Source organism: Lonchura striata, chromosome 28 (genome assembly GCF_050655825.1).
Source record: "Lonchura striata isolate lonStrDom1 chromosome 28, ASM5065582v1, whole genome shotgun sequence".
Classification (NCBI taxonomy): domain Eukaryota; kingdom Metazoa; phylum Chordata; class Aves; order Passeriformes; family Estrildidae; genus Lonchura; species Lonchura striata.
In genome coordinates this window covers 2,571,695-2,596,523 of record NC_140730.1, presented here as the reverse complement: position 1 = coordinate 2,596,523, position 24,829 = coordinate 2,571,695, and the positions used below count along the sequence as shown (strand labels likewise).

Below are 24,829 nucleotides of genomic sequence, written 5' to 3'. Positions count from 1 at the left end.
CCCCCCCACGGTGTCCCCGTGTCCCCTCCAGGGACACCCCGAGTCACCCCAAACTGCAGCCGGGGCCCAGAAACCCCCACAGACACCCCCCCCCCATGGACCCCAAACCCACGGAGCCCCAAAAGTCCCCCCAGCCGGGGTGGGGACAATGGGACGGGACCGCGCTGGCTCGGGGATCCCGGCCGGGCTCTGACCCAACTTTGCACCCCTCGGAGCCGGCCCGGACACGGGGGGAGGTTTGGGGGTTCGGGGAGGGGTCCCTCACTCACCCCCACCCCCCCAGCGCCGGGAAAAGGAATCCAGGGCTGGGAATGGGGGTCCTGGGGGGACCCCCCCCATCACCACCGCGGGATAATTCAACCCTGGGTGATAATTAGGTCATTAATAATGAATTAGGAGGTCGCAGCCAGCCCTGGGGTGCAGGATGGGTGTTGGGCACCCCCCAAAAAGCCGACACGGGGTGGGGGGAGGATTTTGGGGGGCGGGAGGTCCCGGGGGGTGACACGGGCGGGGTTCGGGGGCCCCGAGCCCCTTCCCGGCTCCGGGGCGGCCGCGGCCAGACAGGGCAGGGCCGGAGCCGCTGATTTACGAGTCTGGCCTGGGCGGCTCCGGTGGCTCCGGCGGCTCCGGTGGCTCCGGCGGCTCCGGCGGCTCCGGTGGCTCCGGCTCCACCCCGGGAGCGACACCGGCGACGAGAAACCGTGGGGGCGCCGCCCGCCCCGAACCCCCCTAACCCAAAGCGACATGCCCAAGCTCTGGAAATTGGGGGAAACTGAGGCACGGAGCTGTTCCCCCCCCACCCACCACCACCACCCTTCCCCCGCCGGTGACACCCGGAGCAGGATGTCCCTCCGTGATGTCACCGTGGCGGCCCCGTCGCGTCACGGGTGTCCCCGTGTCACCCGCGTGGGGACATCGCGGGATCCTCCACGGAGTCCCCGCGGTCGGGGGGGTCCCCGGCAGGAATGGGGGGGGTGGCCCCGCTGCTGTCCCCGGGCCACCCGGTGCCTTCCCGGTGGCAAGGAGTTAATTAGGGCGGCAGGGAGTTAATTAGAGCGGCAGGCAGGCTAAAAATAACCCGGGAGGGTTATTTTTAGCCGCTCCCAACCCGGTGCCACCCGGCCGGTGTCGCTCGGCGCTGGCACCGCCACCCGCTGCCACCTCCGGCGCTTGGCAGCGAATTCCCGGAGGCGCTCCCGGTGTCCCGGAGGCGCTCCCGGTGTCCCGGAGGCGCTCCCGGTGTCCCGGGGCTTGGACGGGAATCGGGGACAGCGACACCGAGCCGCTGCCATCCCGTGTTTGTCCCCCCGTCCTTGTCCCCCTGCCCACCCCGCCCTTCCCAGCCGCGTTTTTGGAGCAGACGCCGAAAAATCCCAACAATTCCCGGCCCGCGGCGGCAGCGGGAGCGGCGCATTCCAAGGATTCGCTCCCGGCCTGGATCCCGCTGATTTTCCAGCGGGGAAGCTGGCACGGGCCGGGATCGATTTTCCCGGAAAAAAAAAAAAAGGAATGCAGCGCTGGGTTTGGTTTTCCCGCGGCCCCGTGGGATGGGACAGCTCCGGAGATTCCCGGGAAAAAGGAGATTCCCGTGGAGAAACCGCCAGGGATGGAGAGAACAGGGAAAAGGGAATCCCTGGAATTGGGGGATTGCCGAGGGTGGGATAAGGGGATTTCGAGAATGGAGGATTCCCAAAGGAATCCCGAAAGTGGAGGATTCCCAAGGGTGGGATCAGGGAATTTGGAGAGTGGAGGATTCCCAAGGATGGGATCAGGGAATTTGGAGAGTGGAGGATTCCCAAGGGTGGGAATAAGGAATTTTGAGAGTGGGGGATTCCCAAGGGTGGGATCAGGGAATTTGGAGAGTGCAGGATTCCCAAAGGAATCCCAAGAGTGGAGGATTCCCAAGGGTGGGAACAGGGAATTTGGAGAGTGGAGGATTCCCAAGGATGGGATCAGGGAATTTGGAGAGTGGAGGATTCCCAAGGATGGGATCAGGGAATTTCGAGTGGGGGATTCCCAAGAGTGGGAACAGGGAATTTGGAGAGTGCAGGATTCCCAAAGGAATCCCAAGAGTGGAAAATTCCCAAGGGTGGGATCAGGGAATTTTGAGAGTGGAGGATTCCCAAGGGTGGGAATAAGGAATTTTGAGAGTGGGGGATTCCCAAGGGTGGGATCAGGGAATTTCGAGTGGGGGATTCCCAAGGGGGGAAGAGGGATCCCCGAGGGGTTTCCGTGGGATCCCGGAGGATCCGGAATTCCCACTGCCCTCGGCGCAGCCCAGGCAGGCAGAGGAAATGGGCAAAATGCAAAGTGATCCTTTTTTATTGTGTTATCCATTATCACTTGGGAACAACGACTCCACGAAATATTAAACACGGTGCGAGGAGGGGTCGGGGCTATGGCACACGAGAAAGGGAAAAATCAACGAAACAAACCCAAAAAAAAACCCCCGGGAATTGCAGACGGATGAGGAGCCTACGGCACAGACACCGACCACTTCCTAAGGACAGTCCAGAAAAAAACCTGGATTGGCGTTTGGCAACGAGATGGCAGTTTGGCAAATAATAATAACAATAATAATCATCAATAATAATAACAATTCATGATTATTTGAATGACAGACCAGAGAGAAGGAGAAAATGAGGAGCGCCAAGGATCCCGCGTGGGCTCGGAGTAAATGAATTATTGGGATTTTGTTAAATAAAGGTGGATTTTGAAGGAGTTTAGGGGGGGGGAAAATAAAAGAGACATTTGGGAGATCCAGAGGCTCCGGGGTGTCCCGGCTCCATCCCCCGATGGAGGGAGGGGAGGGCGAGGCAAAGGGAGGAAAACTGGAACAGGAGCAATGTTTCCCTGGCCCTTTTATTCCCAGATTTCTATTTTTGGCACTGGCTTCACCACATCCCATAAAGAAAGGCCGGACAGATCTGGGCATGTGGTTAAATCCAAAAAAAAAAGGCTTTTGTGGAGCTGGGCTCCAGCTCCTCCTGCTCCCCCTTCCAGCACTTAGAAAGTTCTGAAAAGTCTTTTTTTTGTGGTTTTTTTCCCCTCCTTTCCCCCCCATCTTTTTTTTTTTTTTTTGGTGGGGTTTTTTTTCCTCCTTTTTCCTTTTTTTTTTTTCTTTTTAATTTTTTTTAAAAGAAATTTATTTGGCAAATGCACTAAACAAAGTACAAGCAACTACTGGGAATCTGCACTTCTATTTCTGCCATACTAAAACATCCACGGCGTGAGCACGGATTTACTCGGACAAGGAGAAAATTCTGGGGGAAAAAAAAAAGAAAAAAAAGGGGAAAAACCAAAAAAAGGTGTGAAAAAATAAAAAAAAAAAAAGAAAAAAAAAGAAAAATGGAGAATTTTTTTCCCAACAAAAACGAGTCACCAGCACCTGCCACAGCTCCCGGCTCCTGCTGGGACCCTCGGCATTCCGGGATCCCGTGGGAGATGCTCCATGGCTTTTCTCCCGGCTCCTTTTCCCTTTTCCCAACCCCTTTTCCCTTCTCCCTGACCCTTTTCCTGCCTCCTTGTTCCTTCTCCTGGCTCCTTTTCACTTTTCCCAGCCACTTTCCCTTCTCCCGATCCCTTTTCCCCCAGATCCTTTCCCCTTCTCCCTTCTCCAACCCCTTCTCCCTTTTCCCTTTTCCCATCTCCTTTTTGCCCTTCTCCCATCCCTCTTCCCTTTTCTTTTTTCCCTTCTCCAATCCCTTTTCCCTTTTCCAATCCCTTTTCCCTTTTCCCTTCTCCAATCCCTTTTCTATTTTCCCTTTTCCAATCCCGTTTCCCTTCTCCCTCTTCCCTTCTCCCATCTCTTTTCTCTTTTCCCTTTTCTCTTTTCCCTTCTCCAATCCCTTTTCCCTTTTCCCTTCTCCCTTTTCCAATCCCTTTTCCCTTCTCCAATCCCTTTTCCCTTTTCTCTTCTCCAATCCATTTTCCCTTTTCCATTTTCCCTTCTCCAATCTTGTCTCCCTTTTCCCTTTTCCCTTTTCCAATCCCTTTTCCCTTTTCCCTTTCCCCTTTTCCCTTCTCCCTTCTCCCTTCTCCAATCCCTTTTCCCTTCTCCCTTTTCCCTTTCCCCTTTCCCCTTTTCCCTTTTCCCTTTTCCCTTTCCCTTTCCCCTTTCCCTTTCCCCTTTTCCCTTCTCCCTTTTCCAATCCCTTTTCCCTTTTCCCTTTTCCCTTTCCCCTTTTCCCTTCTCCCTTCTCCAATCCCTTTTCCCTTCTCCCTTTTCCCTTTTCCCTTTCTCCTTTTCCCTTCTCCCTTCTCCAATCCCTTTTCCCTTCTCCCTTTTCCAATCCCTTCTCCCTTCTCCAATCCCTTTTCCCTTCTCCCTTTTCCAATCCCTTTTCCCTTTTCCCTTCTCCAATCCCTTTTCCCTTTTCCCTTTCCCCTTTTCCCTTTTCCCTTTTCCCTTTTCCCTTTCCCCTTTCCCTTTCCCCTTCTCCCTTTTCCAATCCCTTTTCCCTTTTCCCTTTTCCCTTTTCCCTTTTCCCTTTTCCCTTTTCCCTTTCCCCTTTCCCTTTTCCCTTCTCCCTTTTCCAATCCCTTTTCCCTTTTCCCTTTTCCCTTTCCCCTTTTCTCTTCTCCCTTTTCCAATCCCTTTTCCCTTTCCCCTTTCCCTTTCCCCTTCTCCCTCCTCCCTCTCCCGGCTCCCGCGTGGCTTTGGCTCGGGCAGGACCCCGGGATGGGGGAGGCAGAGCGACCCCGAAGTGTCTGACCCAGCTCCCCTTGGGATTCACATCCCACGGGATTCTCCCGGGATGGGGGGGTTGGAGCCCCTGAGGAGGAGGAGGAGGAGGAAGAGGAAGAATTCCCGGCCCAGCCCCGGCTCCACGATAGCACCAAGCTCTGGTCTCGAACACAGAGGAAGAATCAGATCTGGAGTAGAAAAATAAGGCTGGAACTGTCCGAGAGATTAAGGACAAGAGGGAATTCCCTCCTGGAGAAGGAATCCCGGGCTGGACTCGGGATTCCTGGCGTGATTCCCGGCGGGCGGAGCTTGGAGCGGGATGGGATTTGGGATTTGGGATCAAACTCTCCAATAAAGGCTTTGCTGGGGCTGAAGGACAGGAAGGGAAATTCCTGGGAAATGATCCCGTTTTCCCTGCTCTGCTCCCCCTTAAGGGATGGGGGGGGGACATTCCCAAGCCCTGGAATTCCGGGACACTGCGGGGAGCATTCCCAGGAAAAGCCGCGCAGCTTTTAGTGTTAAAAACGTGGCATTTTTCAACTTTTGTTGCGAAGGCAAATGAGGGCGGACTGCAAACGAGGAATAGCGACATTCCTGCAGCCCGGCCCCCCTGGGAATTCCAGCCCGGCCCCCCTGGGAATTCCAGCCCGGCCCCCCTGGGAATTCCAGCCGCCTCTGGAAAAGGGCTGGAGCAGCTCCCGGTGCCCAGCAGCACCAGTGACCCCGCGGGGATTTAGCGGGAACGCAGGGAATGGCAAATCCCTTCCCTTGGGAATTGCTCCCTGTCCCGTGATGGGATCCCCGGCATTCCTAACCCAATCCAAAGTTTTGGGGGGAATGGGGAAACCCCCTGGATTTCACATCAGCTGTGGCCGGGTTGTTTTTATCCCTTCTCTTCCTAAAAACCTGGGCTCAGGATAACCGGGAATGGCCTCTCCCTACGATGCTCTTGGGAAATCTTTTCCAGCCTCACGGATTCTGGGATTTTGGGAACGTCTCCCAGGAGCTGCTGAGCCCCGGGATGGGCCCTGGGGACGTGGCTTGGGCTCAGACACTGCACCCAAATCCCGGGATCTGTCCCTTCCCCACAGATCCGGCGGCCACTCCACGGGAATTCCCGGAGCTCTCCGAGCATCCAGCAGCCCCAGCCCTTTCCAAGGGATCCATGGAAGCATCTCCAGCTCCCCCTTTCCCTGGATCCCCCTTTTCTGCTCCCCCTTTTCCCTGGATCCCCTTTTCCTGCTCCCCACTTCGTGCTGTGTCATCCCCGTGAGATCCAAGCGCTCCCAGTTCAATCCCATTCCCAAATTCCCAAGGGATGGGAACAGAACTGGTCCTTCCACTCCCCCTCCCCACCTGCCCTAAACTTCCCTGGATATTTCCCAGGCCCTGCATTTAGTGGGAAGAATTCCAGTGTGGAAAAGAGAGATGGGAAAGGTCAGGAATTTGCCAATTTGGGTTGAAACTCCCCCAAAAGTCAATTTTTCCAAGAATGTGGATGCAACAGGAAGCTCCTTCCCTTCCCTTCTCTTCCCTCCCTCCGTGAATTTGGGGACAGCACAGAGACACCCCAAAGATCCCGGCCTCCCCCACCCCTGGGGCTCCCTAAAATTCCTCCTGGGATCTCTCCCAGCCGGGAATTCCCCCACAGGGCCATCCCTGGATCCCAGCAGAGCTGTGGGATGTAGGGAAAAGCCTCCCCAGCCTCCCTTTGGCCATTCCCAACAGGGATTTTTTCCAGCTGGATTTGGGGATTTTTGGGTGGTGTTTTTTTTTTTTTGTACTGATTTTCTACAAAAATGGCTCCCACCTCATCCCTTCTCCAGAGGAAATTCCTGCTGGTCAGGTTCTGGTTGGATCCAGGTCCAGCTCTCACATCCCAGTGGGAATGATCCCCCCAACCTCCTCCTCCACCACCACCCCTTTCCCAAATCCAAATATCCCAATAAAAAAATCCCTCCCTCCTTTCCTCCCTCAACCCTGGGTAAATTTGAAAACCCCAATTCCAATTTTTAATCCCACCTTCCTTCCCAGGAAGTGGCCACCCCTTCCCTAAAAACCCCCACTTCCAAATTTTTTTTTTTTTTCAGGATTCTTTTCGGGTGTTTTTTTTTTTCCCCTTGGGTTTTTTGTTTGTTTGTTTGTTTGTTTTTCTCAGGGGATTTTTTTTTTTCGTTTTGTTTTTTGTTTTTCTCAGGAATTTTTTAAGTTCTGTTTGAAGCCAGCGTTGAGTTTTTACCCTTGGGCACAGGTGGAGGTGTGGAGGAGCCTGGATCCAGAGGCTGGATGGGAATTCCCTTCCGGAGGGATCCGGAGCTATAGGATGATACAGGGTTTTTTGTCCTTAAAGGGATTTTCGGAAGCAGGAACTCCCACCAGGAGTGGATCATTCCGGGCATGCTGCTCACAATAATTCATCAGCTCCGAGGAAGCTTTGGAGACCTGGATTTTGGGGAGAAAAAAAAAAAAACAAACAAAAAGCAGGAATTTGGGGGGGGGATAATCGCACCTCAAAAGTCAGCCCAGCGCTTCCAGGATTTTTGGGGTTTGACATCCAGCTTTTCCTGACAGAACTTTGTGGGGATGAGGAGGAAAATGGGAATTGGGCGTGGAAAATCAGAGTTTACAGTGAGGAGTGTGGGGAAATGCCTCAGCTGGGAGATTTAAAAGGAATATTGTATCTGTGTTTTTCAGAGATTTGGGATGAGCTCTAAGGATGCTTTAAAAACCTGGATATTGGAGAAAAAAGCAGGAATTTATGGGAATATTCCCAGCTCGGGAATATTCCAGTGCTTGCAGGATTTTTGGGGATTTACATCCAGCTCTTCCCTTAAGGATTTAAAAGGGATATATTATCATAGCCGTGTTTTTCAGGGATTTGGGATGAAAAAGTGAAAGAGAAGATTCCCTGAGTGCAGCCTCTTGTTAAGGTTTGGAAAACCTTAGGCTCCATTGTTGAAGGCACTGCTTGGTTTAGCTCCAAGCTGGTTTTTTGGGAAGGGAGAGCTCGGAGGGATCAGAGGAGGCTCCGAATGCCGAGGGAGCTGCCAGGGATTTCCCGAGGCCATTTCTCAATTTCAATTTCCCCAGTGCCACAGGGCAGAGATGGAGCCACATCTGGAGGTTCCTCTTTTCCTCCAAGGCTCATCCAGGCACTCCCAGGGATCCAGGGGCAGCCAGAGCTGCTCTGTGCCAGGGAGAGAATTCCTTCTGTGTTGAGGTAGGATGGGAATGAGAAGACTGAAGCGAAAACAATTCACACTAGTGGTGCAAAGTGCTTGATGCACAGTGATAGAACTTAACTATAAATAATGAGAATAATAAGAGATAAAGAATTATTTACATTTTTTCTAACTCTTTCCCATGCTTCTGCCTGGCTAGAAACTCTCCGTTTCTCTCTTGGAATCTGAGACCCACATCCACCAACCCTAAAATTCCCCTCTTTCCATCCCTGTCACCAAACCCTGATGGAGAGACCCTCTCCAGCTTCCTTGGAGACCACTGCAGATGCTGGAGTGACTCCTGGATCGCTGGGGACATCCAAAGCTGGCATGTCTTCCCTCTCCCATGCTCACCTTGATCCTCTCGATGCCGGCCTCGATGCGGAGCTGCTCCACCAGCTTCCTGGCCTGTGCTATGTTGTTAGTCGTGGACATTCTCTGCCATCGGCTCCGGGCCCAGCACAGGAGAATCCTGCGGGAAAAGCGGACACTGCTCCAGCCCAGCGCCGTGCAAGGGCCGGGAAGGGACCCTAAAGCTCGCCCACCTCAGCACTGACCCCACGGCCACGTGCACGGGGAGCTCTGGTGGCCCCACTGACGCTTCCTGGGGTTGTCTGGAGTTCTGGTTTTTCCTGAAGGAGCCCTCAGGATCCCCTTTCCAGGGAGTTCTGGGCAAAGCTCAGCTGAGGAGAGCGGAAAAATCCGCCTGGTCCTGTGTGGGGACCCCAGCCTTGCTCTGGGGTCCCGTGTGGTGGGGAAATTCCTCCTCCAAGCCGTGATTCCAAAGGAAAACTGCACAGGCTCTGCTGCTGGGTCTCAAGGCAGTTTATTGTGAGTTATCTAAAAGATTTTCTTTTTTGGCTATTGGGGTTTGCTCACAGCCCAGGCAGAGGCACACACACACCCTGACATCCTCCCTGTCTGTGTCTTCTTCTTCTCTCCCCCAGCCCAGGGCTGCTGCTCTGTTTTATACATTTTAAATGTTTATAGTTTTCCCCGATGCCTGTTACCTATATTAAATACTGCCTTTCTATCTTTTATATGATATATTATGAATTACATGTTTATAGTTTTCCCCCAATACCTACTACCTATATTACAAAGTGCTTTTCTACTCTAAACCAATCTGGGAGTGCCAACATCACCAAGAACATGGAGGTGAGGAAGAAGAGGGAGGAAGAACAGGATCAGCCCACTTTCCTCCATCTTAGAACTTCTGACCCCCATGTACAAAGTAAAACCCCCCTGGACAGGTGCTAAAACCCCCCTGTACAACACTAAAAAATTTCCCCTCTGTTTTGTAACTACTTTTACTATCCTATCTAACCCTTTGTGACTGCTTGTTCCACCTCCAAGGTTGGTAACTCATTCCATGGCTCAAACCCAAAATCACAGCTGTTTGCAGCTGTGCCAGGGTCTCAAATGCTTCTGACCAAGGCCTGGAACCTCTAAAAATGTCTGAGGGACATTTTGAGTTCCCACAGTCCTGCAGAAGGGAAGCTCTGCCTCAGCACAGCCCCGGGGGCAGAGACCCCTGTGGGCACCTGGAGCAGCCCTGGTGGCTTTGGTGTCCCTGGCAGGTGACACCTGCACGTGGGTCCTGTCCCACCTGCCCGTGGGGTTGTGTCCCTGGGACCACGGCTGACTTGCCCACAGGATTAATGTCCATCCTGCCCGTGGGGTCTTGTCTCTGTGGGGTCCTGTCCCACCTGCCCACAGGGCCGTGCCCCTGCACCCCCACAACGCCCGGACAGGGCCTGAACCCCGTTCCTCAGTTTCCAGCAGGAATTGAAGGATTTTTTTCCACGAGACAGAAAACAATCCCCCTTTGTCCTGGTGCTGGGCACTCCAGGGGCAGCTCTGGCCATGTTGAATGCCTCGGGCAGACACCATCCCTGGCCTGTTCCTTGTGTGAAACACCAACCCCACCCTGTTCCCTGTGTCAGACACCATCCCTACCCTGTCAGACACCATCCCCATCCCGTTCCCTGTGTGAAACACCATCCCCAGCCCTGTCAGACACCATCCCTACCCTGTCAGACACCATCCCCATCCCGTTCCCTGTGTGAAACACCATCCCCAGCCCTGTCAGACACCATCCCTACCCTGTCAGACACCATCCCCAGCCTGTTCCCTGTGTCAGACACCATCCCCAGCCCTGTCAGACACCATCCCCATCCCGTTCCCTGTGTGAAACACCATCCCCAGCCCTGTCAGACACCATCCCCATCCCATTCCCTGTGTGAAACACCATTCCCAGCCCTGTCAGACACCATCCCCAGCCCTGGCAGACACCATACTCAGCCCGTTCCCTGTGTGAAACACCATCCCCAGCCCTGTCAGACACCATCCCCATCCCATTCCCTGTGTCAGACACCATCCCCAGCCTGTTCCCTGTGTGAAACACCATCCCCAGCCCTGGCAGACATCATCCCCAGCCCTGGCAGACACCATCCCCATCCCTACCCTGTCAGACACCATCCCCATCCCGTTCCCTGTCTCAGACACCATCCCCAGCCCTGGCAGACATCATCCCCAGCCCTGGCAGACACCATCCCCATCCCATTCCCTGTGTCAGACACCATCCCCATCCCGTTCCCTGTGTCAGACACCATCCCCATCCCATTCCCTGTGTCAGACACCATCCCCAGCCCTGGCAGACACCATCCCCAGCCCGTTCCCTGTCTCAGACACCATCCTCAGCCCGTTCCCTGTGTCAGACACCATCCCCAGCCCTGGCAGACACCATCCCCAGCCCGTTCCCTGTCTCAGACACCATCCCCAGCCCTGTCAGACACCATCTCCAGTCTATTCCCTTTCTCAGACACCATCCCCATCCTGTTCCCTGTCTCAAACACCATCCCCAGCCCTGGCAGACACCATCCCCATCCCGTTCCCTGTGTCAGACACCATCCCTACCCTGTCAGACACCATCCCCATCCCATTCCCTGTCTCAGACACCATCCCCAGCCCTGGCAGACACCATCTCCAGTCTATTCCCTGTCTCAGACACCATCCCCAGCCCTGGCAGACACCATCCCCATCCCATTCCCTGTGTCAGACACCATCCCCATCCCGTTCCCTGTCTCAGACACCATCCCCATCCCGTTCCCTGTGTCAGACACCATCCCCAGCCCGTTCCCTGTGTCAGACACCATCCCCAGCCCTGTCAGACACCATCTCCAGTCTATTCCCTTTCTCAGACACCATCCCCATCCCGTTCCCTGTCTCAGACACCATCCCCAGCCCATTCCCTGTCTCAGACACCATCCCCAGCCCTGGCAGACACCATCCCCAGCCCGTCCCCGGTGTGCCACCCCTGTGGAGCTGTCACAGCTGCCACCTCCCGCCGGTGACTCAGTCCTGACCGCTCCTTCCCAGGGCACCGGGGGCCGCTCCCGCCCCGCACCGGCCCCGGAGACGGTTCCGGGGGGAGAAGGAGCCAAAGCAAACACGGCGTGGGATCCCGCCGGCGCTCCCGGCCCCGCCAGCCGCCCACTGCGGCCCTTCCATGCCTTAATTAGAGGCTCCTCCAAAATTCTCCCCGGCCTGGCAGCTTCAAAGCCGAGCGTTCCCGGCGGGATCGGGGTGGGAGCGCCCGTCCCATCCCAAATCCTCGCTGTCTCGCCTATGTTTAGACATTTCGGGAGTTTATTCCAGACCGCAAGGGCACTCTCGGGGATTATTTTGCTTGGCAGCCACATCCCAGCGTGTTCTCGGCTCCTCCATCCCCGAGCAGCGCTCGGGAACAGAGCGGGGAAAACAAGCGGCGCTGCAGCCGCGCGTTCCCGGCTCCACCGCGGGAGGATTCCCTGAATTAGCGGGGCTGTTTGGAAATCTCCGCCTCTCCCGTCCTGGAAGTTCAGTCCAGCCAGCACGGGAAAAGCTGCCAGGGTGAAATCAGCTCTGGTTCTGGGGAAAACGAGAGGAGGAAGGCGGCTGTTCCCTGGGGAAGGAGCTCCTGCTCCGGTTTGAGGCGCTCCAAAAGAGCGCAGCTGCAGCTCCCCAGCATCCCAGCAAATCCCAGTTTCCCTCTTTCTCCTCCCAAAAGTACAGAGAAGCAGCTAAATCCCACAAGGGGTCCGAATCCCTCCCAGTCCCAGGTTCTGCAATGGGATTGGGGCAGGGAGAAGCTGTGTGTCAAAGCCCAGCTCCTTCCAAACCCGTGCCGTGACCTCGAGAGCCCTTCCTGCTGCAGGCACTGCCAGCACAACCTTCACCTGGACAAGAGTTAGCAGGCAGCTGGGGGAAAAAAATTCAAGGAATTTGTGTTTCCAAGTGTTTACAGCAGCACAGAATCACCTGCCTGTACTTTCTCAGCTTCCTGTTTATGGAGCGAGGCTGATGAATCAGCCCAGGGAGAGTTCAGGGAACTTCTGGGAGCTGTTCCCACCCCCATCCCTGTTCCTGCAGCATCCTGAGGATCCACAGCCAGGGCAGTGCTGGAGCCACAACAGGGCCCAGGCTGTGGATCCGTAAATGTCCTGGTGTGGATCCAGCACTGTCCTGGTGTGGATCCAGCAGTGCCCTGGTGTGGATCCAGCACTGTCCTGGTGTGGATCCAGCAGTGCCCTGGTGTGGATCCAGCACTGTCCTGGTGTCAATCCAGCAGTGCCCTGGTGTGGATCCAACACTGTCCTGGTGTGGATCCAGCACTGCCCTGGTGTGGATCCAGCACTGCCCTGGTGTGGATCCAACACTGTCCTGGTGTGGATCCAACACTGCCCTGGTGTGGATCCAACACTGTCCTGGTGTGGATCCAGCAGTGCCCTGGTGTGGATCCAACACTGCCCTGGTGTGGATCCAGCACTGTCCTGGTGTGGATCCAGCACTGCCCTGGTGTGGATCCAGCACTGTCCTGGTGTGGATCCAGCACTGCCCTGGTGTGGATCCAGCACTGTCCTGGTGTGGATCCAGCAGTGCCCTGGTGTGGATCCAACACTGCCCTGGTGTGGATCCAGCACTGTCCTGGTGTGGATCCAGCACTGCCTTGGTGTGGATCCAGCAGTGCCCTGGTGTGGATCCAGCAGTGCCCTGGTGTGGATCCAACACTGTCCTGGTGTGGATCCAACACTGTCCTGGTGTGGATCCAGCACTGCCCTGGTGTGGATCCAGCAGTGCCCTGGTTTGGATCCAGCACTGTCCTGGTGTGGATCCAGCAGTGCCCTGGTGTGGATCCAGCAGTGTCCTGGTGTGGATCCAGCAGTGCCCTGGTGTGGATCCAGCACTGCCCTGGTGTGGATCCAACACTGTCCTGGTGTGGATCCAGCAGTGCCCTGGTGTGGATCCAGCACTGCCCTGGTGTGGATCCAGCTCCATCCTCCCTTTGCCCATTTCTTTAGGGAAATCAGTGTTTGGGAAAGGACTGGGATGTGACGTTGGCAGCCAGGCCTGGGCGGGAAGCACAGGACAGTGGGGACACCCAGGTCTCCTGCACATCCTCCAACAGCGAAGAAATGACTCCCACTGAGCCAGAATTCCTTCTGCCAGGGGGGCAAACCTCTGGAGTTTGGCTGGGCCCACCTCCTGCCGCTGCTGGAGCCGGGCCAGCGCTGACTCCTCCTTGCCTGGATCTGCTCCGTGACTCAGCACCGGCCCCGCTCTCCCCTGGCTGAGTCACCCCAGCCCTCGCTCAGCACAAACAAATCTTCCCCAACTTCTGCTGCCGCCCTTCCCAGCTGATCCCGGCAGCAGCAGCGTTCTGGGACAACATTCCCGACTTTCGGGAATGGCTCTGCTCCTCACGCTGTGGCCGGGAGCTGTTCCAGCAGGGGTGAAGTCACTGCAGCTCTCCAGGCTGCTCCCCCTGCTCCTCCACAGCGCAGGGATCCGGCAGATCCCAGGCAATGCTGGCAGGAAGATTTCCCAGCAGCTGGGAAACGCTGCAGCACTAAACCACGAGTTCAGGGAATACAAAAGGGCTGTGAGGGATCATCCACAGGTGGCCCGAGGACAAGGACAAAGATGGGAGGGAGGTTGGGAAATCCGGGATCCCAGGGTGCAGGTGAGAGGTTTGGGAATGATGCAAACGCATTTCAGGAGGGTCTGGCTGGGGCACAAACCCCCCAGGAACACTCCTGCCTGTTTTAGGGCAAGCACTAAAGTCGGGATGAACCTTGGAAACGATCAGGATTGGATGTTTTCAACCGCTTTGGATGTTCTGGACTAAAAGCAGGATGCTCAGAGCCACGTCCTCAGCAGCTGGGTCTGACTCAGGAACAGCCCCGGATCTCTGCTGGGTTCCATCCCCAAACTCCCAGGCTCGCACCGTCACAAATCCCGTGTTTTGTGCTGACATCCCCACGGATGCTGCGGGCGGGACCGCGGGGATCCGAGGCTCCGCCGCCCTCCCGGTGTCCCGCACGGCCCCGACGTCCCGGCAGCAGCGAGCGACGGCCCCGGCGTTGCTCCCGAGCCTGCCAAAGCCCCGATTTTGGGCTGTTTCCCCGGGGGAAGAGCAGCGCGAAGCCGCGCAGCTCCTGAGTCAGCGGAGCGCAGCAGCAGCGGGTGACAGCGCGGTGACAGCGCGGTGACAGCGCGGTGACAGCAGAGCTGGCTCTGCCGAGCCGTGACTCAGCAGCGGCTCCGTGCCGGAGCAGCCGCCTCCTCCTCCTCCTCCTCCTCCTCTCCCATCACGGATCTGGCTCGGAGCAGCCCTTTCACCCGCTGATTGATTGATTGATTGATTGATCCATCGATCCGATCCCGGCGGGATGGAGGAGGCGCGCGTCCCCCGGAGCCATCCCTGCCCTTTTCCCCAAACCTTTCCCCGCCTTTCCCCAACCGAAACGCGGCGTCGGCACCGCGGTCACGAGGGTGAAACCGGCCGGGAAGCCGGGCCTGTCCCGGCTTGACGCCGCGCCGGGAACCGGGCCTGGCACGGCTCCCGGGCTGCTCCGGCCCGCGGTGCCACCGGCTGACGGCAGCGCGGAGATATGCGCGGATCCCGCGCTCCTCCGGGAATTCCTGCCATTCCTCTCATAGCTGCGAGCCGCCACTCCTCCAGCACCGGCAGCCTGAGTGCACTCACCCTGCCAGGACCCTATAAACCCTGCAGGACCGCATTCACCCTTCCAGGACCACACAAACCCCCTCAGGACCGCATTTACCCTTCCAAGACCCCACAAACTCCTCAGCACTGCATTCACCCTTCCAAGACCCTACAAACCCCTGATCATTGCATTCACCCTTCCAGGACCCCACAAACCCCGCAGGACTGCATTTACCCTTCCAAGACCCCACAAACCCCTCAGGGCCGCATTCACCCTTCCAGGACCCCATAAACCCCTCAGGACCGTATTTACCCTTCCAAGACCCCACAAACCCGTCAGCACTGCATTCACCCTTCCAGGATCCCACAAACCCCTCAGGGCCGCATTCACCCTTCCAGGACCCTACAAACTCCTCAACACTGTATTTACCCTTCCAAGACCCCACAAACTCCTCAGCACTGCATTCACCCTTCCAAGACCCCACAAACTCCTCAGCATTGCATTCACCCTTCCAAGACCCTACAAACCCCGCAGGACCGCATTTACCCTTCCAGGACCGAAGTTTTGCTGCTTTTGTCTTCCTTCCCCCCTCCCCGCCCCACAAAATGTGGGATTTGTGCTCAGGATGTGCCCGTGCCCCGCTGGAAGCACCGGGGGAGCTGCACCCTCCTTTTCCCGGGGGGGATTTGGGATTCGCTCCGTGCTGGGGATGGAGGACGCACCCCTGGAACTCAGCCTTAATCAAATCATGCTGTTAATTAATTAAAGAGCAGCCTCACATCCATCACACGGAGCTACAAAAAAAAAACCAAAAAGAAAAACAAAAAACCAAAACAACAAACCAACCCAAACGCGCCAGGATTGGGAATTCAGGGATGGAGCCGCGCGAGGGTTTTTTGGGGTTCGGGGATGCAGCCGCGGCTGGAGCGGGGCCAGGAGGCACCGACAGCTCCCGGAGGCAGGAGAAGCGGGGCGAGCCCGGCGGGACAGCAGGATCGCTGTCCCGGTTCCTGCTTTTGGGGATGACCTCACGCTTTTTGGGAACAGAGCGCGGCCGAGCTCGCTCCTTGTCTGGGCGAGAACAAAGCCGGCTCCATTTTCCCTCCACACTTCCTGCAGCAGCAGCTCCGCGCCTCAATGAGCCATTGAATTTTTCCCTGACTGCAGCAAGTTTTTATTCCCTTTTTTTTTCACCCCCCTCTCCCTTCGCCTCGTTTCAGACCTCCAGATTGCTGTGGCGTGGGACCAGGAGCCGTCACAGGGTGGGAAAACTCCCTAAAAACTCCCAATGAACTCCTTAAAAACTCCTGGGATTTGCTCAGTAATGGATTTTAAGCCGTTCCATGTCCCACCAACAGCATGGATGGACCCTTTGGAGCTGCTCCACCCCACTTTAATCCACTCAAACATTAAAATCCACGGAAACCTGAAGCAACCCCAGGGACTTAATCCCTTTTTTTTCCTGGGAAGCCTGAAGCCCCCAGGAATTCATCCTTTTTTCCTTCCCTCCTGCTCCAGGGAGCTCAGGCCTGGCTGGAATCTCCTTCTCCCTGATTTCCCAGGAGCAGCCCCATAATTAACAACCCTTTGCTAATGGAGCCTCAGAACCCCAAGGGGAAATCTTTTCCCTAAGGCAGGAATTCACCTGGAGAGGGAGAACTCAGCCCTGCTGGGAAGCAAAACCCCAAAACCTGAACCCCCCACGACTTTGGGATGAACATTCAGCTGCAGCTCCGTTTTGGAATGGGACACGGAGCCACTCTGGGATCCCCATTCCCTGCTGGCCCTGGGGATTTGGCTCATTCCCATTCTGGAATGGGGACACAGAGGTGTTCCAGGATCCCCACTCCCTGCAAAAGGGCCCTGGGGATTTGGGCTCATTCCCATTCTGGAATGGGACACGGAGCCACTCCAGGATCCCCATTCCCTGCTGGCACTGGGGCTCATTGCCATTATGGAAAGGGAACCCAGAGCTGCTCCAGGATCCCCATTCCCTGCTGGCACTGGGGCTCATTCCCATCCTAGAACAGGGATAAAGAGCTGCTCCAGGATCCCCATTCCCTGCTGGCACTGGGGATTGGGGCTCATTCCCATTCTGGAATGGGAACCCAGAGCTGCTCCAGGATCCCCATTCCCTGCTGGCACTGGGGCTCATTCCCATTCTGGAATGGGACACAGAGCCACTCTTGGGATCCCCATTCCCTGCTGGCACTGGGGCTCATTCCCATTCTGGAATGGGAACCCAGAGCTGCTCCAGGATCCCCATTCCCTGCTGGCACTGGGGCTCATTCCCATTCTGGAATGGGACACAGAGCCACTCTTGGGATCCCCATTCCCTGCTGGCACTGGGGCTCATTCCCATTCTGGAAAGGGACACGGAGCTGCTCCAGGATCCCCATTCCCTGCTGGCACTGGGGCTCATTCCCATTCTGGAAAGGGACACGGAGCTGCTCCAGGATCCCTATTCCCGGCTGGCACTGGGGCTCATTCCCATTCTGGAAAGGGAACCCAGAGCTGCTCCAGGATCCCCATTCCCTGCTGGCACTGGGGCTCATTCCCATCCTAGAACAGGGATAAAGAGCTGCTCCAGGATCCTCATTCCCTGCTGGCACTGGGGCTCATTCCCATTCTGGAATGGGAACCCGGAGCTGCTCCAGGATCCCCATTCCCTGCTGGCACTGGGGCTCATTCCCATTCTGGAAAGGGACACAGAGCTGCTCCAGGATCCCCATTCCCTGCTGGCACTGGGGCTCATTCCCATTCTGGAATGGGAACCCGGAGCTGCTCCAGGATCCCCATTCCCTGCTGGCACTGGGGCTCATTCCCATTCTGGAATGGGAACCCGGAGCTGCTCCAGGATCCCCATTCCCTGCTGGCATCGGGGCCCCGCTCATTCCCGGCCCTTTCCCGTTCCCGGGACACGTGAGTGACCTCCGGAGCACGGCCGCCCCTTCCTCCTCCACCCATCCCCGCAGTCCTGTGACTTTCCCTCCCCAGCCCTGTTTTCATTCCCGGGTGACAGCGATGACAAAGCCACCCAAAATCATCCCCGAACCCCGCGGGGCCTCAGCCAGAGCGGGGTGAGCCCACGGCTCCAGAGCCCGCTGACTCCTCCGCGCTTGTTCCAGCGCAACAGCGGCCGTTTTCCCGCAAAACCGCGGCTTTTTGGGAAAGGCCGATGACTGCAGCATCATGTGAGGGTCTGCAGCTCCTGCCTCGGGGCTGGCTCTGCCACGGGAGGAAGCCGAAGGTTCTTTTCTCTCGGTCACGCTGGGCTGGCGGCGCTCCAGGGCTGAGCTCAGGGCTGGGGCTGCTGCCAGCGGCCGGCCAGGCTAAAAAAGGGAATTTTCCCCACTGTGTGAAAGGGCTGCGGAGGGAGGCACGTGAGGGAGCTGCCCTGGGGTCACGGGCGGCTTCGGGGGTTAAATTTAGAAAATTCATCTGCTGCAGGTTGGGGGAAAACAGGGATAGGGAAAGAGGCAAAAATTCCTGGAGGAGAGAAGCTTTGGAGAGACCCAATTGCAGCCCTGCAGGAGCTGGCAGGGAGGTGGAGGGGTTCTTTACAAGGTGCTAGGATACAGGGAATGGCTTCCAAACTGGAAAAGGGGAGATTTGGGGGGGATTTGGGATGGAATTGCTGCCTGTGAGGGTGGGGAAGGGCTGGGATGGGATTCCCAGAGAAAATTTGCTGGGGTTTGATGGTGAAACAAGTGCAGAGGAGTCAGCGGGCTCTGGAGCCGTGGGCTCGCCCCGCTCTGGCTGAGGCCCCGCGGGGTTCGGGGATGATTTTGGGTGGCTTTGTCATCGCTGTCACCCTCTGGAGCTGCAGCAGGAATAAAAACAAAGCTGGGGAGGGAAAGTCACAGGACTGCGGGGATGGGTGGAGGAGGAAAAAGCAGCAGCTGGGCCCTGGATTCCTGAAATGTCCAGGGATGGAGCAACTTGGGACACTGAAAAGTGTCCCCTGCTCATGGCAGAATGATCGTGCCTTGGAATTTCCAGCTGCAAATCCCAATTTGCATCCCTAATAGGAAAAAAAAAAAGGATAAACAATATTTCTATGCTGCTGGGAAAAGCTGCGCTGCCACTTTGGCATCGCCTTGGAGCAGCCAGACCAGGATAAACCAGGATAAACTGGGATAAACCAGGATAAACTGGGATAAGGATGAAGGAGAGGCTCACCTGAGCTGGCCAGACCTGGCCCTGTGCAATCCCTGCCTAATTAGCATCCTCATTTAGCAGGTGAAATTAGGAGGAGCTCAGTGCCAGGACACTGAGGTGACAAAACTGATCCTGTTCTCCTCCTCCTCACCCATTCCAACTACTTTCAATCCAGCTTTTTTTGCTGGTGGACTGTTAATTTCAATGTATTTTTATCTCAAATTTCACTATATTAAAGTCAACACCCACCCACCCACCCAACCTGCATTTAAGTGCTGAATTTAAAACTCCAGGTCAAAATCCAACCCTCCAACCACCTAAATTCGGGTTTGATTTGCCCAGAATTCACTTTTGAGTGCTTTTTGCAGCACCAAAGGAGCTCAACTTTGCCTCAGTTGAGATTAATTAGCGCTGCTCCTACCTGGAGTCTCCCAGGGCTAAAAATAGAGGGAGGAGAGGCAGAATTTAGCATCCTGCGAAAAAAATTGGTAATTTGGAATTCCCAATTTGGGAAGGCCGGGGAAAGCTGCCGGGAATTCAGCTGCTACTGGGGCTAAAAAAAGGCAGCAGCAGGAGGAGTGAAGTCCTTGGCAGCGTGTGGCTCCTCCTCCTCCTCCTGTTCCACCTTCTCCTCCTGCTCTTCCCAAACGCTTCCCTGGCACATGAGTCATTCCCACTCATCCCAGTTTTCCTCTTTTGGTGGGAGATGAGCAGGAGAAATATCCTTTAGGTGCAGGGAACGTGGAGCAGAGCCCGTGGCGGCGCTGGAGGATCTCACTGCACTCCCAGCCTGGCTCCCAGCCACGTGCGAGCGCCGCACCCCCGAGCCAAAAACCAGGGCTGAGGCAGCTGGGACGGCATCCCAAAATCCCCAATCCCAAAATCCCAAAATCCCCAATCCCAAAATCCCCAATCCCAAAATCCCAAAATCCCCAATCCAAAAATCCCAAAATCCCAAACGGCACAACACAGGGGTGGAGTAAGGACAGGCCAAAAGTCTGCCATGGGTAGAGGATAAATGTGGTTAGAAATGGGAGGTTTTGGGTCGGGCACGTGGCACGGCTCCGCTGGGTGGGGGGAAGATCTGGATGGAGCAAGATCTGCTGGGTGGAGGAAGATCTGATGGATGGAGGAAGATCTGATGGATGGAATGAAGATCTGCTGGGTGGAGGAAGATCTGATGGATGGGAGGAAGAGCTGGATGGAGGAAGATCTGATGGATGGAGGAAGAGCTGGATGGAGGAAGATCTGCTGGATGGAATGAAGATCTGATGGATGGAATGAAGATCTGCTGGGTGGGAGAAAGATCTGGATGGGAGGAAGATCTGATGGGTGGGAGGAAGATCTGATGGATGGAGGAAGATCTGCTGGATGGAGGAAGATCTGATGGATGGAGGAAGATCTGCTGGATGGAGGAAGATCTGGATGGGAGGAAGATCTGGTGGGTGGAAGGAAGATCTGATGGATGGGGGGAAGATCTGCTGGGTGGGAGGATCTGCTGGATGGGAGCAAGATCTGATGGGTGGAATGAAGATCTGCTGGGTGGGAAGAAGATATTTGATAATGCTGATGTTTTGGTAATTGGGCAATATTGATATTTGGTAATTGGATAATGTTGATATTTTATTATTGGATAATATTGGTATTTCATTATTGAGTAAGATTTATATTTGATTACTGGATAGTGCTGATGTTTGATTATTGGATAATATTGGTATATGATAATTGGATAATGCTGATATTTGATACTTGGATAATATTGATATTTGATTATTGGATAATGCTGATATTTGATAATTTGATAATATTGATATTTAATTATTGACTAATACTGAATTTGAATATTGGATAATTTTGATAATTGGATAATGCTGATATTTGATAACTGGACAATACTGCCATTGGATTATTGGATAAGGATGATATTTGGTAATTTGTCCACCACTCCTGACCCCTGGGATGGGACAGGAGGCTCCTGGCCGGAATTCCTGCACATCTGTCACTCCCCTGTCACCTCCTTCAGCAGCTCCAGCCCAAACTGCTCCTGCACATTCCCAAATCCCAGGTGGCTCCAAGCTGGCCTTGGACACTTCCAGGGAACCTCCAAAATCCCAAAATTTGGGCTGGGAACTGCGGCCGGAGTCGTTCCCAGCCTGCGATGCCTTTCCCAGATGTGCACCCTGGTAAAAACATTCCAAGCCCTTCTCCCAGGGGCTGGGCTCCCCCTCTGTGGGAAAACTGAGCTCAAATTCCCCCAAAACCTGGGCAAACAAAGAGGTGTCAACTCTCTGAGGGAGGAAAATCAACATCCAGGAGGGAAGGAGCAGAGGAGCAGGAATTCCAGTTTGTTCTGTGTGCTTGGAGACTGAGGATAAAGCCTGAGGGTTTCCCTCCCTCAAAAAAAAAAAAAAAAAAAAAAGTTTAAACTGACTAAAAATAATTTTTTAAGTTTCAGGTTTCGGTTCTAAGTTGAAAAAAGCAGTTTAAAAATCAGTTTTCTGCTGGTGAGCTCAAGTGCAGGAGCTCAGGAGGAAGGAAAAGGTTTCTTACAAACCACGGATGTTTCGCTACTGCCCAAAAACCCTCCTCAGCTTGTCGGATTTTCCGTGAAAACTTGGGGTTTTCACCCAAATCCTTCATCAGTGATTTCACTTCCAAGAGCTGCAATTTCCTGAGCTTTTCCCAGCTTTTCTGGGGGTTCAGCAGCTCTTCCAGGCAGCGTTTCCTATTTCCCCAAAAAAGGTTCAGCTGAGCCATCCCAAAATGAGCATTTTCTGCTTTGACAGCTCTGAACTTCTCAGAATTCTGACAAATCACCCAAACCCGTGAGCTCGGAGAACACGTGACGCTGCCTTGCTGGGAAACAATGCCCAGAACAATCCCAGATCCAGAGGGTTTGGGGTTTTTATGGATGGGGATGTGTTGTGGGGAGGTTTTTATGGATGGGGATGTTTCCTGTGGATTTTATGAGGATTTGCTCCTGGGTTGGGGTGCAGACGAGGCAAACCCTGCCAAGCTCAGCCCTGCAGCTGCAATGGGATCTCTGGGGGTGTTCCTCAGGATAACCCTGGTGTTTATTGGGATAATTCCTCCAGCATTCCCAGGGAAAGGTCGGATGACTCAGGCTGGAGAAGGCAGCGCCGAGCAAACCCCGGTGGATCCCTTTGTCCTGCCCACATCCCCCTAAAACACTCCTCAGCTCTCCCTACAAAACTCCAGGGGTTTTCTCAGCTCCTGGAGCAGCAGGAAAGGGAATTTTTGGGTCGGAAAAGCCGGGGTGGGGGCTGTGGGGTGAAGGTTTCTGGGTGTGCAGGTGCAGTGTGGGAGGGCAGGAAGGACAAACCCCAAACTGAGTCAGCAGCAGTCTGGCTGCTTCCTTATCTCACGTCTCAGAAATGGCAAAGCTGAGCTGGAAAAGAGCTCCAGAACTGCTGGGAGCCACGGGAAGGGCTGGGATTTGGGATTTTCCTGCTGCCACAGAGTGCAGGTGAGGGGAGGTTGGGATGCAGCTGCAATCAAAGGTGGTGCCGTGAGCGTGGATGGAAATGGGGTTTGGTAATGGGGGCTGCAGCTCACCCCAAAATCTGAATTCCCAGCAGGAAAACACGGAATCACAGCTCCCACGGTGGGAAGGGAGAGTCCCACCCAGGAAAAGATGGGATGACAGCTCCCACGGTGGGAAATGAGGGTCCCACCCTGATCAAAGTCTCCCTCCTGGCTTTCCTTGGAGGAACTCCTCCTCTTCTTCATATTCCGCCTCAAAAATGGAGCAAGAACCTCTCATTCTCCTCATTCCTCCCAAAAATGGAGCAAGAACCTCTCATTCTCCTCATTCCACCCCAAAAATGGAGCAAGAACCTCTCATTCTCCTCATTCCACCCCAAAAATGGAGCAAGAACCTCTCATTCTCCTCATTCCACCCCAAAAATGGAGCAAGAACCTCTCATTCTCCTCATTCCCCCTCAAAAATGGAGCAAGAACCTCTCATTCTCCTCATTCCCCCTCAAAAATGGAGCAAGAACCTCTCCTTCTCCTCATTCCCCCTAAGAGAAGTGTGAACATCCCAACCTTTCCCTTCCCTTTAATCCTTAAAGGATTAACTGTGCCCCTAAATAAACAACGCTCAGGAAAACAGGAGGGATGATGCAATAAAGTAAAAAAACAAAACAGCAAAACAAAACAACACGCAGATTTTTTTTTGGGTGTTTTTTTGCCTTTCTTCAGGCAAGGAATAGAAGAGCAGAGCTGGTACTGACAAGCTGAGAGGCCACCACGAAGAAACCAGAGCAAACTCCTCACCCCGAGCCAGCACCACCCCCTGCAGGGATTGCTGAAGCGCCTTTCCAAGTGAATTCCCAGAAAATCACGTGGATTCGGGAGCTGGAGGCTTTCCAATGTTTTCCTGGCAGGGCTGAGGGCCAATTCCCAACTCCTGGAGCAGCTCAGGAGCTGCCACTCAGCCCTGAGCTCTTTGTGGGCTCCCAAAAGGGCTGCAACAACACCTGGGGGGGATTTTAGGGACAGCTTTTACCCGAGAGATTTTAGCCACAGATTTTAGGGATGGATTTTTAGGGACTGGAAGGAGAATTCCTGGGAAATTCAGGATGGTGGAACAGCCAGAGCAGCACAAACAACTCTGCAGTCACGGGGCTTGAAAGGCTCTTTGAATTTCTGTGTGCAAAAAGGACAGAGTGCAAATGCCACGGACGGCTCCAAAGGCTCTGGATCATCCCTGATGATCCATCCCCACCTCCTCCAGCCCAGGGAATGAGTCAGGCAGGCCCTGAGCAGGGCAACACCTCCGTGCACGGCTGGGTCACTGCACCCTCCAACACTTCCCCACTCACATCTCATTTCTGCAGCTCAGAGAGAAAAAAAAAATGCCACCAGTTCCGTGCAATCTGAATGGAAAATAGGTTTAAAACAGATTTAACAGCGCCCAGCAGCAACAGGAGCCTAAAAGGTTTTTTTATCTGCTCAATTTTCTCTCCTCCCTGCACATCTGGGCAGCTGTTGAGGCCAAAATTCAGGCTATGCTGATCAGGGGGGAAAAAAAAATAAAAGAATTATTAAAAAATCCCACCTCCAGCTGGAAGGCACCCAAAAGGCTGGCTGCAGTTTGGGTCTGAAACAGCACCTTATTTAGACAATCTGAGGAATGTTTGGGAGGCCTCTCCGGCTGGGAATTTGCATAATGGGTGTCTGTCCGTGCTTACCTAAGAGCACAGGAATCCTGTCTGTCAGTCAGTCTAGACTGCGGGGTTGGATCCAGGGAATCTCCTGGCCAGGAATAACACCGGGAGCAGGGCAGGGTGCTGCCATCTGCTGCTGGCACTGGGCGTTTGCCAGCAATTTGGATTTTTGGGGTGATTTTTTGATGTTGGGGTTGTGGTGCAAAGCTCGGCTCGGGGTGAAGAGTGGGGGGAAATCCATCCTAATCCTCACCCTCATCCTCATCTTCATCCTCCTGGAAAAGCCCCGGTGCTCCTGGTGGCCCTGCAGAGCCTCACCCCGCTCTGCTGGTGGCTCCAGTTTTAATTAAAGCACTGGGAGCGCTTTGATTAAGGAATCTCCATGTAAATAATGCCATTAAATCCAAATAATAAATATTCAAATCAAAGCGCCACAACCGCGGCCCGAGCGCGCCCTCTACCGCCCGCACCGTGGAACTGCAGGCAACGAAACCCTGGATGACTTTTCCCCCCTCAAAAAAATGGGATTTTCAGGGATTTTTCACCCGAAATGCACAAAAATCAGCCCGTTCCCAC

At 54.8% G+C, this 24,829-nt stretch overlaps 1 protein-coding gene across 3 annotated transcripts in view; it reads right to left on the bottom strand.

The window, feature by feature from the left end:
- Positions 1 to 2,304: 2,304 nt before the first annotated feature.
- Positions 2,305 to 24,829, bottom strand: part of GNG7 (G protein subunit gamma 7) — a 44,830-nt gene continuing 22,305 nt past the window's right edge. For 2 of the 3 annotated variants that reach the window (XM_077788813.2, XM_085562342.1), the window contains exons 4-5: positions 8,263 to 8,380; positions 2,305 to 7,129 (exon numbers count right to left, since the gene is read on the bottom strand). In XM_077788813.2, coding sequence (XP_077644939.1) covers positions 7,004 to 7,129; positions 8,263 to 8,343 — 207 coding nt within the window. In that variant the 5' untranslated portion in view covers positions 8,344 to 8,380 and the 3' untranslated portion in view covers positions 2,305 to 7,003. The remainder of the gene's footprint in view (positions 7,130 to 8,262; positions 8,381 to 24,829) is intronic. The other variant, XR_014950270.1, reaches the window with a different exon arrangement.